The 15378-nt window shown below is 54.4% G+C and overlaps 1 protein-coding gene and 1 long non-coding RNA gene across 3 annotated transcripts; one reads left to right on the plus strand and one right to left on the minus strand.

Moving 5' to 3' along the window:
- Nucleotides 1-374: 374 nt before the first annotated feature.
- LOC139359790 (uncharacterized) lies at nucleotides 375-12672 on the minus strand. Of its 2 annotated transcripts, none has more exons than XR_011616220.1 (3): nucleotides 12239-12672; nucleotides 2263-2438; nucleotides 375-1657 (listed from the first exon to the last, which is right to left on the minus strand). It is a non-coding gene; the product is annotated as an uncharacterized lncRNA (long non-coding RNA). The 2 variants fall into 2 exon arrangements; XR_011616221.1 differs by lacking the exon at nucleotides 12239-12672 and adding an exon at nucleotides 6263-6287.
- On the plus strand, nucleotides 11485-15145 carry LOC105485915 (NME/NM23 nucleoside diphosphate kinase 4). Its single transcript, XM_011748534.3, has 5 exons — nucleotides 11485-11636; nucleotides 13393-13526; nucleotides 13787-13888; nucleotides 14018-14130; nucleotides 14614-15145. Exons 1-5 carry the CDS (start codon nucleotides 11546-11548, stop codon nucleotides 14735-14737), a joined length of 564 nt encoding a protein of 187 aa, XP_011746836.2. The 5' UTR covers nucleotides 11485-11545; the 3' UTR covers nucleotides 14738-15145.
- Nucleotides 15146-15378: the final 233 nt, after the last annotated feature.

The following is a 15378-nucleotide window of genomic DNA, read 5'->3' on the forward strand; positions in this document are numbered from 1 at the left end:
GGGACGCGCGGGGGACAGAGCGGGGGACGCGGGGTCTGGGGGACGCCGGAGGGGGCTCGCGGGACGGAGGGTCGCGCGGGACGGAGGGATCGCGGGGGTCCCAGGACGGAGAGGTCGCGCCGGGCGCGCTTGGAACACGCAGGAAATTCTCCCCGAGGCGTGGGCTTCGCGGGGCTTCCCCGCCGGTTCGGTGAGTCCCAGCTCTGCTCGGCCGGGACGTCCGTGGCGGGCTCGGGGAGCCCGCGGGGTGCAGAGGCGCCGACCTCCGCCTGGGACCTAGAGGGGCCCGCGCCCTGCCCTGCCCGGCGCGCGTGGGCCTGAGCCAGGCGCCTCAACACGGCGACCCCTGGGCCGGCCTTCACGCCGCAGAGCCGCTGCAGGTGCGTGTCAGATCCACGCTTTTATGCACAGACGAGAAGGCTGCTTGTGCTTAGGGACTGTAGTACCCGATTGGGATGGCGATTCAGACGGGTGCGTGGTCAAGTCGTGGTACTTTTTTACACCGGGATGGAGTCCCATCGTGTAAGATTTAAGCCGAAAAAAGGAAGCGATAAAGCCTAGAAGAAAACTCAGGGAAGCTTTTTCTGTCTTGGGGCCAAGGCGGCTTTTCCAAGCGTGGCACAGAATCCAGAAGTTCCACCGCGTCGTAGGTAGGAGGGGGGTAGGGGGCGTCTGCAGAGCCAAACTACATAAGCGAAGTAAAAAAGACGAGCCCCCAACTGTGAGGTGGGGCACACAACTTGCAACTCACATCACAGAGCTCACCTTAATAAGACTAGTAACAGTGTAGTAATAAACAGCTCTAAATCAACCATACAAAGGCTCCCGGAGAAGATCCTGAAGGACAGCTGCCAGAGATACGGGGATCCTCCCCCCTCAGCGCAGAAGTGCAAATTAAAAACCTCTCCACGCCGGGCGCGGTGGCTCACGCTTGTAATCCCAGCACTTTGGGAGGCCGAGGCGGGCGGATCACGAGGTCAGGACATCGAGACCACGGTGAAACCCCGTCTCTACTAGAAATACAAAAAGTTAGCCGGGCGCGGTGGTGGGCGCCTGTAGTCCCAGCTACTCAGGAGGCTGAGGCAGGAGAATGGCGGGAACCCGGGAGGCGGAGCTTGCAGTGAGCCGAGGTGGAGATCGCGCCACTGCACTCCAGCCTGGGCTACAGAGATAGACTCCGTCTCAAAACAAAAACAAAAACAAAAACAAAACACTAAAGTGTCCTTCCCAGGATGTGAGGGTAAAAAAGTAAAACATAAAAGGAAAACCCCGTTGAAGTGACTTTTTTTTCCTTTCACCTAACACATTGGCAAATAAAAACTGTACTGACAGGTGAGACTGCGGCCCACAGACACTGCTTCCAGCAGGCAGAGGATGTGGGAGCCTAGTGGGAACTCCGGACTTGTCCACTGAAGTAACAGCAGCAATGACCTTCCCTCGGGAATTGCACCTCTGGATTTTCCCTGCAGATACGTTCACGGAAGTGGGACACTGCATACGTCCAGTGACTTAACGTGGCACCGCCTACATGCGTGTCACTGGCCGGTGGGGCATTCAAGTCATTCATACGGGGTCCAGATGCGACAGAGCGTGGCCGAAACAGGAAAGACAGGAAGCGCTGTGCTGCTTAGAAATGGTCTACCAGATGCAGCAGTAGCTGTAAGAAAGGAACAGGCAGAACAGTGTGTTCAGAGCGCTACCATTTGTGTAGAAAAGGGAGAAAAACACGTTTCATTTGTGTGTATCAAAGGCATAGAATGTCTGGAATGATCCAGCACCGGCTACACTGGTTGACCTTGGGGGCCGGAGAGGCAGGGGTGGGGGTGGGGGTGGCCGCAGGGACTATACCCGTTTGTACCTTTTGAACGCCGCAGCGGGGGGTGAGGGTTTACGGAGCGGGGGAAGGGAAGCTGACTCCACGAGCCCACACCCCTGAAGGCCAAAGCAGCGGAGGTGGAGGTGTTGGCCGGGGAGGAAGGAAGCCTCGGCTGAGCCTTAAAGAAACCCTTTGTTTCCCGGGAATGCCAGCTGGCCGTCCTCTGCCCTGCTGAGGGGTGAGGGGGCTCCTAGGCGGTTCTCAATTTAAAGGCACAGAAGTCAGATCGTGGATTTTGCTGAGCCATGATTTGAGTGTGCTGTGCCGGGCTGCACCCAGCAGCCATGGTCAGCACCAGCACCCAGGACTGCTCCATCAGACCCAGTCCCTGCCCCAGGCTGGGGCCAAGCCCCGCTCCTCCCACTGCCCTCCCCTGAGTGAGTCACCTTAGTTTGAGGTTCCTGTGCCCCAAGTTCCCCACCAGAGAGGGAGAGAAGCAGCAGAGTCCCCATTTCCAGTGCTCCAGCTGAGGGTTGGTGAACTTGAAGATGGATAAGAATCCCCACACAGAAGTCCACAGACATCTGCTAAGTCACAGAGCGCTGGCATTGGAGAGACTCTTCTGTAACAGGAGACACAGCTCAGTCACACCAGTGGTCAGGGAAACAAATTAAAACAAGTCATTTTGTCAAAAAGCAGCCACGCAGCCCTCGCCACAACAGGCGCTCACGCTTTGCTGGCAGGAATGTGAACCCCCTCAACCTTTTGAAAATTATTGTGGCAACATTAAAATGTAATGGAGAGGCCGGACACGGTGGCTCATGCCTGTAATCCCAGCACTTTGGGAGGCTGAGGTGGGGGGGGGGTCACCTGAGGTCAGGAGTTCAAGATCAGCCTGGCCAACATGGCAAATTATTTTTGTCTCTGCTAAAAATACAAAAATTAGCCAGGCATGGTGACATGCGCCTGTAATCCCAGCTACTCAGGAGGCTGAGGCAGGAGAATCACTTGAACCCGGGAGGCGGAGGTTGCAGTGAGTAGGGATCAGGCCACTGCACTCCAGCCTGGGCAAAGAGAAAGACTCCATCTTTTAAAATTATTATTATTAAAATAATAATATTAATTTAAAAAATAATTTTTATTATTAAAATAATAATAATAATAATGTACTGGAGAACACTAGGGCCTAGGGACAGACACACAAGGATGTTTGCAGCAGAACTGTTTGTAGTTGCAAAAACCTGGGAGCTCCATGAGGGCAGTGGGTAAACAAATTATGCTATAATACACTCTGAATTTTTTTTTTTTTTTTTTTTTTGGACATGGAGCCTCACTCTGTTGCCCAGGCTGGAGTGCAGTGGTGTGATCTGGGCTCACTGCAAGCTCTGCCTCCCGGGTTCACGTCTTTCTCCTGCCTCAGCCTCCCGAGTAGCTGGGACTACAGGCGCCCGCCACCATTCCCAGCTAATTTTTTGTGTTTTCAGTAGAGATGGGATTTCACTGTGTTAGCCAGGATGGCCTCGATCTCCTGACCTCATGATCCGTCCACCTCAGCCTCCCAAAATGCTGGGATTACAGGCGTGAGCCACCACGCCCAGCCTACTCTGAATTTTTATGCAACTTTTAGATAGGTCTATAAATGTGTCTTCTGAAGGAATGTCGGTAAAGTGGAAAAATTCAGCTGCTGGATAACATGGACGCATCGTATTTCCAAATAAACAGGAAGACCCTCAAGCCCCCTCCCCAGGTCCCCCTCTAGTGAGCCTGGGTGAGGGTGAACTCCAGCTGCCTGTGGCCTGGCCAGAGGGGAGGCTTGCTGGGTGTGGGAGCTGCTTTCCACAGTGGGTGTGCTCTTCGCCCAGCAGCAATAAGCATTATTATAGTTGCCTTGGATAAAAATATCAAAAGTTAAATAAAAGCAAAAAAAAAGCTGTAATCCGGTTTTCTCCAAATAACCACCCTGTGCACCTCCTCCAAATGCTTCTCGTGTGTGAGACTGCATGAGGACCGCTCTCTCGCGCAGACACTCTCCCATGCTCTGCAGGCTGACAGGAGTTTCCCTCTGTCTGTTCATGGCCACCTGGTAGACATGGCAGACCTGTCTCCCCACTCTGCCGCGAGTTTCCTGAGGGCAGGAGATGGGTCTCTCTCACTCTGTGGCCAGGCAGGAGGGGTGCAGACAGTAACCCCGTCTTTCTGACCCAGTGCCCCAACCTGTCAGCATGAACCACACCAGAGGTGCCCAGACGTCAGAGTTTCATCAGAGTTTCACAGACAGAAATAGTTTTCCCAGAGTTTGGGTTTTTTTTTTTTTTTTTTTTTTTTTTTTTGAGGCGGAGTTTCGCTCTGTCTCCCAGGCTGGAGTGCAGTGGCCGGATCTCAGCTCACTGCAAGCTCCGCCTCCCGGGTTTACGCCATTCTCCTGCCTCAGCCTCCCGAGTAGCTGGGACTACAGGCGCCCGCCACCTCGCCCGGCTAGTTTTTTTTGTATTTTTTAGTAGAGACGGGGTTTCACCATGTTAGCCAGGATGGTCTCGATCTCCTGACCTCGTGATCCGCCCGTCTCGGCCTCCCAAAGTGCTGGGATTACAGGCTTGAGCCACCGCGCCCGGCCGGGTTTTTTTTTAAGGCTCAACTACCATACATTATTATTCTTTCATTAAAAAAAAGGTCATTTTCCCAGCCTAGGCAACATAGTGAAACCGTCTCTACAAACAAACAAACAAATTGTACCCAGGCATGGTGGCATGTGTGTCTATAGTCCCAGCTACTCCAGAGGCTGAGGCAGGAAGATCCCTTGAGCCCAGCAGGTCAAGGCTGCAGTGAGCCAAGATCGCACCACTGCACTCCAGCCTAGGTGACTGAGACCCCATCTCAAAAATTAATTAATTAATTAATTAATTAAATCATCCAAGGGCTGGGGACGGTGGCTCACACCTGTAATCCCAACACTTTGGGAGGCAGAGGTGGGCAGGTCACGAGGTCAGGAGTTCAAGACCAGCCTGGCTAATATGGTGAAACCTGTCTCTACTAAAAATACAAAAAACTGGCATGCCCTGTAGTCCCAGCTACTTGGGAGGCTGAGGCAGGAGAATGGCTTGAACCCGGGAGGCAGAGGTTGCAGTGAGCTGAGATCGCACCACTGCACTCCAGCCCCGGTGACAGAGACAGAGCAAGACTCCATCTCAAAAAAAAAAGAAAAAAGTCATTTTCCAACCAAAAAAGTAGGAAGTACATACCATTTTTGAGGGGGGCCTGCCCCTCTATATCTGTGGATATTTCTTGTCAGGTGGGACGAGAGACTGAGAAAAGAACTAAGACACAGAGACAAAGTATAGAGAAAAAACAGTGGGCCCGGGGGCATGCGAGGACCTGCACTGGCGCTGGTCTCTGAGTTCCTTTGGTATTTATTGATCGTTATTTTTACTATCTTGGTGAGGGGAGTGTAGCAGAGCAACAGGTGGGAAGAAGGTCAGCTGAGAAACATGTGAGCAAAGGAATCTGTTCAAGGAAAGGTACTGTGCCTGGATGTGCACATAGGCCAGATTGATGTTTCACTTTACACAAACATCTCAGTGTAGCAAAGAGTAACAGAGCAGTATTGCTGCCAGCATATCTCGCCACCAGCCACAGGGTGATTTTCTCCTATCTCAGAATAGAACGAATGGTCGGCTTTATACTGAGACGTTCCATTCTCAGGGACGAGCAGGAGACCGAAGCCTTCCTCTTATCTCAACTGCAAAGAGGCCTGTCTCTTTCACTACTTCTCAGCACAGACCCTTTACTGGTGTCGAGCTGGGGGATGGTAAGCTCTTTACTTTCCCACGAGGCCATATCTCAGGCTGTCTCAGTTGGGGAAAACCTTGGACAATACCCAGGCTTTCTTGGGCAGAGGTCCCTGCGGCCTTCCGCAGTGCATTGTGTCCCTGGTTGATCGAGAATGGAGAATGGCGAGGGCTTTTGCCAGGCACACTGCCTGCAAACATATTGTTTTTCTTTGTTTTTTTTTTTGAGATGGAGTCTTGCTCTGTCGCCCAGGCTGGGGTGCAGTGGCCGGATCTCAGCTCACTGCAAGCTCCGCCTCCCGGGTTCTCGCCATTCTCCTGCCTCAGCCTCCCAAGTAGCTGGGACTACAGGCGCCCGCCAACCCGCCCGGCTAGTTTTTTTTGCATTTTTTAGTAGAGACGGGGTTTCACCGTGTTAGCGAGGATGGTCTCGATCTCCTGACCTTGTGATCCGCCCGTCTCGGCCTCCCAAAGTGCTGGGATTACAGGCTTGAGCCACCGCGCCCGGCCGCAAACATATTGTTAACAAGGCATATCCTACACAGCCCTCATCCCTTAAACCTTGGTTCCACACAGCACATGTTTCTGTGAGCACAGGGCTGGGGCTAAAGTTACAGGTGAACAGCATCTCAAAGCAGAAACAATTTTTCTTAGTACATACCAAAATGGAGTTTCTTTCTTTTTTTTTTTTTGAGATGGAGTCTCGCTCGGTTGCCCAGGCTGGAGTGCAGTGACGCGATCTTGCCTCACTGCAACCTCCACCTCCTGGGTTCACACCATTCTCCTGCCTCAGCCTCCCGAGTAGCTGGGACTACAGGCGCCCGTCACCAAGCCCAGCTAAATTTTTTGTATTTTTAGTAGAGACGGGGGTCTCACTGTGTTAGCCAGGATGTTCTTGATCTCCTGACCTCGTGATCCGCCCGTCTCGGCCTCCCAAAGTGTTAGGATTACAGGCTTGAGCCACCGCGCCCAGCCCACAATGGAGTTTCTTATGTCTTCCTTTTCTACATAGACACAGTAACAATCTGATCTCTCTTTCTTTTCCCTACACTTTTTTTTTTTGAGACAAAGTCTCGCTCTTGTCCCCCTGGCTGGAGTGTAATGGCAGGATGTTAGCTCACAGCAACCTCTGCCTCCCAGGTTCAAGTGATTCTCCTGCCTCAGTCTCCCGATTAGCTGGGATTTCAGGTGTGCACCACCACGCCTGGCTAACTTTTGTATTTTCAGTAGAGACGGGGTTTCACCATGTTGGCCAGGCTGGTCTCAAACTCCTGACCTCAGGTGATGCGCCCGCCTCAGCCTCCCAAAGTGCTGGGATTACAGGCATGAGCGACTACACCTGGCCGGAAGTACATACTCTTAGAATTTGAATGAAGTTTCAGTTTTTTTTTTTGTTTTATGTTCAGTACAGTGTTTTGTTGTTGTTTTACATTCAGTAGATGGCAGTAGATGGGTTTTTCTTTTTTCTTTCTTTCTTTTTTTTTTTTTTTTAATTGAGACAGGGCCTTGCTCTGTCACTCAGGCTGGAGTGCAGTGGGAAGATAGTGGCTCCCTGCAGCGTTGGCCTCTTGGGATCAAAGGATCCTCCTGCCTCAGTCTCCCAGGTGGCTGCAATTACAGGCCAGTACCAGCACGCCCAGCAGTGGTTCTTATTTATCCCTATTTTGTCTGAGCAAATGAACGCCTGTCCTGGGTGTGGGTGCTAGTGAGTTGGAAGATGAAGGGCATGGGCAGTGACCGTACAGCGCTCAGCCTGCAGGGAGCCTGGGGTGAGTCCAGCAGTACTGGAGCACGGAACCACAGCAGATGTCCTTGTCCCTACCAAGGGGTGGGAACAAAAGGTGACAGGGACAGAGATGACTGCTGGGGCAGGAGGCCCAAGAGTTGCTTTCTGCTTGGAGGGCTCCCCTTGCATCCCTCAGCAGTGTACCTGGGCTGGCCGATGGGACTGAGGCTGTGCTGGGCCCCTCCTTGTTGGAGGAACCCACTCTTCCTGGATCCTCCCTGCAGTGACCTGAGCAGAGGTGAAAGAGGTCTAGCTGGATGCGGTGGCTCACACCTGTAATCCCAGCACTTTGGGAGGCCCAGGGAGGTGGATCATGAGGTCAGGAAATTGAGACCACACTGAAACCCTGTCTCTACTTAAAATACAAAAAAAATTAGCCAGGCGCAGTGGTAGATGCCTGTAGTCCCAACTACTCGGGAGGCTGAGGCACGAGAACGGTGTGAACCCGGGAGGCGGAGCTTGCAGTGAGCTGAGATCGCGCCACTGCACTCCAACCTGGACAACGGAGTGAGACTCCGTCTCGAAAGAAAGAAAGAAAGACAGAAGGAAAGAAGGAAGGAAGGAAGGAAGGAAGGAAAGAAGGAAAGAAGGAAAGAAAGAAAGAAAGAAAGAAAGAAGTCTAGCGTGTGTACACATGGAACTCCAAGAGGACAGGAAAGAAACTGAGACAGAAAAAGATATGTGAAGAAATACCCCAAATTCTAAAATTTGGTGAAAGGTGTTAATTTACAGATTCAAGCAGCTTAGTGAACCTTAACAAGAATCAATGCAAAGAAAACCATAACCAATTACATCATAGTCAAACTGCTGGAAAACGAACTTAAAGAGAAAATATTGAAAGCAGACAGAGAAAGATGACACATTATAGTCCAGGGAACAACTGAATGGCATAACTTCCCGTTAGAAACAACGGAGGCCAGGGCCGGGCGCTGTGGCCACGCCTGTAATCCCAGCACTGTGGGAAGCCAAGATGGGAGGATCAACAACAGCTTGATGGTTTCTAACAAGAGTTCTGGCGCGCACCACTACACCCACCTAATTTTTGAATTTTTTTTGTAGAGACAGGGTTTCGCCATTTTGCTAAGCTGGTCTCCAAGTGCTGGCCTCAAGGGATCTGCCTGCCTCGGCCTCCCAAAGTGCTGGGATTACATGCATGAGCCACTGAGCCCGGCCAGCATGTTTTTAATGTGCAAAATAAAATACACGGAAATAAAAAGAAAAAAATGCCAGGCACAGTGGCTCACGCCTGTAATCCCAGCACTTTGGAAGGCCAAGGTGGGCGGATCACGAGGTCAGGAGATCGAGACCATCCTAGCTAACACGGTGAAACCCCGTCTCCACTAAAAATACAAAAAATTATCCGGGCATGGTGGCAGGCGTCTGTGGTCCCAGCTACTCCAGAGGCTGAGGCTGGGGAATGGCGTGAGCCCGGGAGGCAGAGGTTGCAGTCAGCCAAGATCGTGCCACTGCACTCCAGCCTGGGCGACAGAGCGAGACTCCGTCTCAAAAAAAGAAAAAAGAAAAAAGAAAAAAACTATACTGAAATACCATTATGAAAATATTGTAGGCCAGGCCGGGCACAGTGGCTCACACCTATAATCCCAGCACTTTAGGAAGCTGCGGTGGGTGGATTGCCTGAGGTCAGGAGTTCAAGACCAGACTGGCCAACATGGCGAAACCCTGTCTACACTAAAAATACAAAAAATTAGCTGGGTGTGGTGGCGAGCACCTGTAATCCCAGCTACTTGGGAGTCTGAGGCAGGAGAATTGCTTGAAACAGGAGGTGGGGGTTGCAGTGAGCCAAGATCATGGCATTGCACTCCAGCCTAGGCGACAGAGTGAGACTATGTCTCATTAACAAACAAACAAACAAACAAAATATTTTAGGCCAAGTGCGGTGGCTCAGGCCTGTTTTCCTAGTTACTGGGGAGGCTGAGGCAGGATTGCTTGAGGCTGGGAGGTGAAGGCTGCAGTGAGCTATGACTGTACCACTGCCCTCCAGCACAGGCGACAGAACGAGACTCTTGCTAAAAAAACAAAAACAAAACATTAAACAATGTACGATATAATAATAACTGCTTTTTCCTTTTTGCAATAGATTTATTGGGATACAATTGACATATTATACACTTCACTCATATATTTTTTATTTATTTTTATTATTTTTTTGAAGAGACAGGGTCTTGCTATATTGCCCTGGCTAGCCTCAAACTCCTGGGCTCATGTGATTCTCCAGTCTCAGCTTCCCAAATTGTTGGGATAATAGGCCTGAGCCATAGAGTCCAGCCTCTAAAAAGAAACAAAGCCACTTCTTTATACCATAGTACTGCAAATTTTAGCCAGAGCAACTAGACAAGAAAATAAAAGCATTCAGATTGGAAAGAAAGAACTGAAACCATCTCTATTCCCATATGACATGACTTTTTTTGAGGCAGAGTCTTGCTCTGTCACCCAGGCTGGAATACAATGGCACGATCTCGGCTCACTGCAACCTCCACCTCCTGGGTTCAAGCCATTCTCCTGCCTCAGCATCCCCAGTAGCTGGGATTACAGGCATGCACCACCGTGCCCAGCTAATTTTTGTATTTTTAGTACAGACGGGGTTTCACCACATTGGCCAGGCTGGTCTTGAACTCTTGACCTTGTGATCTGCTCGCCTTGGCTTCTCAAAGTGCTGGGATTACAGACACGAGCCACTGTGCCCCGCTCCATATGACACAATCTTATACAAATAAATTCCCAAGGAATTCATTAAAAAAACTAGTAGAACTAATAAATGCATTCCGCAGGTTTGCAGGATACAAGACCAATGCACAAAGCTCAATTGTTGGCCGGGCGCGGTGGCTCACGCCTGTAATCCCAGCACTTTGGGAGGCCAAGGCGGGTGGATCACCTGAGGCCACGAGTTTGAGACCAGCCTGGCCAACATGACAAAAACCCGTCTCTACTAAAAATACAAAAAACACCAGCCAGGTGTGGTGGCAAACACCTGTAGGAGCCTGAGGCAGGAGAATTGCTTGAACCTGGGAGGCAGAGGCTGCAGTGAGCAGACATCATGCCATTACTGCACTCCAGCCTGGGCAGCAAGAGCGACACTCCGTCTAAAAACAAACCAACCAGCCTCAATTGTACATTATACACTTGCAACGGACAATTTTAATAAGAAAACAATTCCATTCACATAGCAGCAAAAAGAATACAAGCTTTTTCAAGATTCATTAAGTTCTAGGAGTGGGAGACCTAACCATTTCAAAGAGTAGCACCCTGTGGTATCTACCCAATATTACCATACCTGTGAATTCTGTTGGTGACAAAGTCACAGGCCCTGCAACTATGCCTGTGCCTTGTTCCTCATATCCACAACTGAATGAATTAGAGGAATGCAGCCACATCAGCGGCCATTTGAGAATAAAGGTCGGATTTTTCCCCATTCACATTCACAGACCAGGCTCACATCTGTAATCCCAGCACCTTGGGAAGCCAAGGCAGGAGGATTTCTTGATCCCAGGAGTTTGAGACCAGCATAGGCAACAGGGAGGCCCCATCTCTACAAAAAATTAAAATATTAGCTGGTTGTGGTGGCGCGGGTCTGTAGTCCCGCCTACTCGTCCTGGCCGCAGGGCCAGCGTCTCCGGAGCGCATGCCTCCGCCCGCCCTGGGGCTCCCGTGGGAATTTCACCCTCCATTGGAGGCAGCTCAGGCCAGGGCTTCCAGACAGACTTCCTTTTGGTCCGTGAATTTATTTATTTTTGAGACAGAGTCTTGCTCTATTGCCCAGGCTGGAGTGCAGCGGTGCAGTCACAGCTCACTGCAGCCTCAACCTCCTGGGCTCAAGCGATCCTCCCGCCTCAGCCTCCCGAGTGGGCCTTCCTCCGCGGGAAAGCGTTAAAATGATAGTTAACAGTTGCGTCCGTATAAAGACGAATGCAATTCGAGAGGGATTCATTATTATTTTCTGTTTTTTCTTCAATTTTAACAGAAATTGGCGTTGAACATTTCCACGCGCCCCGTGAGCGCCAGGCCACGGGGGTCTGGGGCGGCGGGGGGCTGCGGATAGCATCGGCGCGGGGGCTCCGGGGCGGGCGGGGGCGGGTCTGTGGTTGGCACCGCCCTCCGCGCCCGCTCCTCGCGCTCGCAGCGGCCCGCGGGCCGGGCGTCATGGGCGGCCTCTTCTGGCGCTCCGCACTGCGGGGGCTGCGCTGCGGCCCGCGGGCCCCGGACCCGAGCCTGCTCGTGCGCCCCAGCTCGGGTGAGTGGGGCCGCGCTTCCCGGCGGGTACGCGGGGGACGGAGGGGGCGCGCGCCGCTCGGCCTTTGTCCGCGCACGTGCGGATCGGGGTCCGACTCCCCCAGAGGCCTCGGGGCGCGGGCTGCGGGGTCCGCCCGAGTTGGGGAAGGCGCCGGCTTGCACCCCCGCGCCCCTCCAGGGCCCGCCCGGCTCTGCGGCCCCTTCTCGCCTCCCAGGCCCCAGGCTGCAGGCGCCCGGCGAGTTGGCAGCCTGGGCGGATCCGGGGCGACCGAGGGCCCAGGAGCCCAAGGAAGGCAGAGGCCGGCGGCAGCACTGGGCGGTGAGGGGGCTCCCGGCTGGGGTGGGGGTGGGGAGCCGCTCCGCTGGGTCGTTCGCTGAAGGCCAAGTTAGGCCAGAATCTGACTGGGACGCCAGGCGCTAAGTCCCCGGCCCCGCCGCCACCCGGCCCCCCCAGCTGCCACCTCACAGGACGATCCATGTCCCAGGGCTCCCTCCATCGGCTCTGAAAAGTGAGCCGCCGCCTCCAATGCCCTCACCAGCCGCAGCAGAGCCCCAGGCTACACAGGGCGCCCTGTGAACTGGGTTTTGGGGGAACAAACCAACCAGGGGGTCTTCCTCCCATGGGCCTCAGCCGCCTGCTGGGGTTAACTTTTCCTCTTGGCCTGGCGGGGCCCCTTTGGCTCTTTCCAGCCTCTTTGTGGGACATACAGGGTCTGGGCTCGTCTGGAAACCAGGGACCCGCTGCGGAGGGTAGCTTGGCTCTGGAGCAGCCTGGGACTGTGGGAGGGTGGGGACGTCTTCTGTCTCCCTGGCAGCGTCCCCTCCAGTGGAGGACGGCTGGGGCGGAGCTCAGTGCTGACCCTGGGTCTGGAAGCCGCAGGCCTTGAAACTCCACAGCAGCACAGACCCCGTCTCCTGGCTCGGGCAGGAACCCTGCTACCTTCCCTCTTCAATCTTCAGGCCCCCTTTGTCCGTGTTTCCAGGGCTCACCGGTGGGGAAAGTGTGTTTCTCCCTGGTTTCCTGCCACTCCTTCACCTCAAACACAGGGTGGGCTCTGGGTTCCTCTTCACGTGGAAAGTCTGGGCTTCAGACCATGTCTGTCGTCATCCAGAAGGGCTGGAGTCAAAAGTGAGGCTGGAGCTTTGCCAGATCTCCAGACTTCCCTGCGGCCACTGAGCTGGGCTGTGCCTCTGGGGACCCCGGGTGGTCCCTGAGCTGGGCTGTGCCTCCGTGGACCTCGGGGTAGTCCCTGAGCTGGGCTGTGCCTCCCTGGACCTTGGGGTGGTCCCTGAGCTGGGCTGTGCCTCCGGGGACCTCGGGTGGTCCCGGAGCTGGGCTGTGCCTCCCTGGACCTCGAGTGGTCCCTGAGCTGGGCTGTGCCTCCGTGGACCTTGGGGTGGTCCCTGAGCTGGGCTGTGCCTCTATGGACCTTGGGGTGGTGATCCCTGAGCTGAGGCAGTATCTCCCTGAACCTCCGGGTGATCGCACATCTCAGGCAGCCTCTGCCTCTGCTGGGAGAAGCCATGGCCCCTGGGAGAGGCTAGAAGCCCTAGGGACACATTGTCTTGGGTGTCCCTGACAGGGACTATCGTGGGAGCATTTCTGGCTATGGGCACCATCCTTGTCCATTCCAGAGTGCTCTGCATAGTGGCAGACACCCTGAAGCCTGGTGACCCCTGGGCTCTGGCAGGGAAACCCGGGTCGTGGGGATGTGAAAGGCTGAGGTGTCAGTGCCCCGACCCCTTGCCTTTTAAAGGAGGGCCCTCCTGGACCCGGGAACGGACCCTGGTGGCGGTGAAGCCAGATGGGGTGCAACGGCGGCTCGTTGGGGACGTGATCCAGCGCTTTGAGAGGCGGGGCTTCACACTGGTGGGGATGAAGATGCTGCAGGTAGTGGGGCTCTGGGCTTGTGGGTGTCCCCGTGGGGACAGGGTTGGGGGATCCTTCTCAGCCTTTTCACATCCCAACCAGTGCTGGGGTAGGGCCCGGCTTTGGCAGTTGAAGGGGCAGGAGGGATCTGTTCTGCAGTGGGGGTGCTGCCCATGCTGGTGTTATCTGCAAGGTGCCTGAGGTCAGGGCATCACAGCTTGCTGCGCTAGTGCCCAGGTTTACTCTCTGTGGCTCCTCCTCCTTCCCTCAATGCCACCCAGGCACCAGAGAGCGTCCTTGCCGAGCACTACCAGGACCTGCAGAGGAAGCCCTTCTACCCTGCCCTCATCCGCTACATGAGCTCTGGGCCCATGGTGGCCATGGTACGGCAGGGCAGGGGTGGTGGAAGGGCCTGGGGGTGTGTCTTCCCCCCAGCAAAGGGAGGGGCCCTGGATTGAGTGCAGGGGCCTTGGTGTTCCCCACTTCTTCCCAACCATTATCTCGCGCTGCAGGTCTGGGAAGGGTACAATGTCGTCCGCGCCTCCAGGGCCATGATTGGACACACTGATTCGGCTGAGGCTGCCCCAGGAACCATAAGGGGTGACTTCAGCGTGCACATCAGCAGGTACGGGGGTCCTGACACACCGGGCTGCTGCTGGGGACGAAGAGGGCCAGCACTTGGGGTGGTGGCAGATCCACGAGACCTGGGTGTCTTGCTGTGCTGGGCTGAAGCCAGGTGGAACATGACAGCTCACGTTGGTGACAGCGGTGTTCTTCCAGACCCTCCTGCACACAGGGCAATGAGGCGTTCCCTTTGTGTTGTATGTACCGTGCCATCATTGCCTGACACCCCAAGGGGTTGGCACGGGGCAACTTGGCGGGAAATGAGGCTCCCAAAAGCTGGGGTCTGGGGGGGGTCCACGAGGCTGTAAAAGGCTGAGGCCAGGCTGGAACCCGGTTTCCCAGCTCCACTGTTACTCCTTCCCTGTCTGCAGTCACAGGCTTGCTCCCCTAGACAGAGGGCAACAGGGGAGCAACAGATGGTCCCTGGGACTCCTCAGGGTGCACATGAAGCCTGAGCCTCACCTTGCTCCTGTCACTGGCACAGGAACGTCATCCACGCCAGCGACTCTGTGGAGGGGGCCCAGCGGGAGATCCAGCTGTGGTTCCAGAGCAGTGAGCTGGTGAGCTGGGCAGACGGGGGCCAGCACAGCAGCATCCACTCAGCCTGAGGCTCAAGCTGCCCTTACCACCCCAGCCTCCACGCAGGAACAACTACCTCTGTCAGCAAGAACCCAAGCCCACATCCATCCCTGCCTATCCCAAACCACTTACTTCCCTGTTCACCTCTGCCCCAGCCCAGCCCAGAGGAGTTTCAGCCACCAACTTCAGTGCCTTTCTGTACCCCAAGCCAGCACAAGATTGGACCAATCCGTTTTGCACCAAAGTGCCGGACAGCCTTTGTGGTGGGGGGGTCTTCGAAAGTTATCCTAACCTTTCCTCCAAAGGGGAGGCATTAAAATTCACCATGCCCAGCACATGGGTGGTACATTAATTATGACTTCCGCCAACTCTGAGGTAGAAATGACGCTTTTATGCAAGTTGTAAAGAGTTGAAGAGTAAAGATGAAGTTTTGCACACCTAGTTCTATAACGTTGTTGGATGTATGAGCCAGGCGGGGGTCCAGAGACCACCAACCTGCAATCCGGGGGAACCCAAGCTGGGCAGGAGCCGGTGCTGTCTGATGCTGCCAAAGGAGGAGCTGCCTTCCCTGGGAAGGGGCAGAAAGGGGCCGGCGCGCTGACACCATCCGGCGCAAAAAGGGCCTGGCAGCCTTTACTGTGGCGGTGGCGGCTCCATCGCGCCCCTGAAG

This window comes from Macaca nemestrina, chromosome 18 (genome assembly GCF_043159975.1).
Source record: "Macaca nemestrina isolate mMacNem1 chromosome 18, mMacNem.hap1, whole genome shotgun sequence".
NCBI classification, from domain to species: domain Eukaryota; kingdom Metazoa; phylum Chordata; class Mammalia; order Primates; family Cercopithecidae; genus Macaca; species Macaca nemestrina.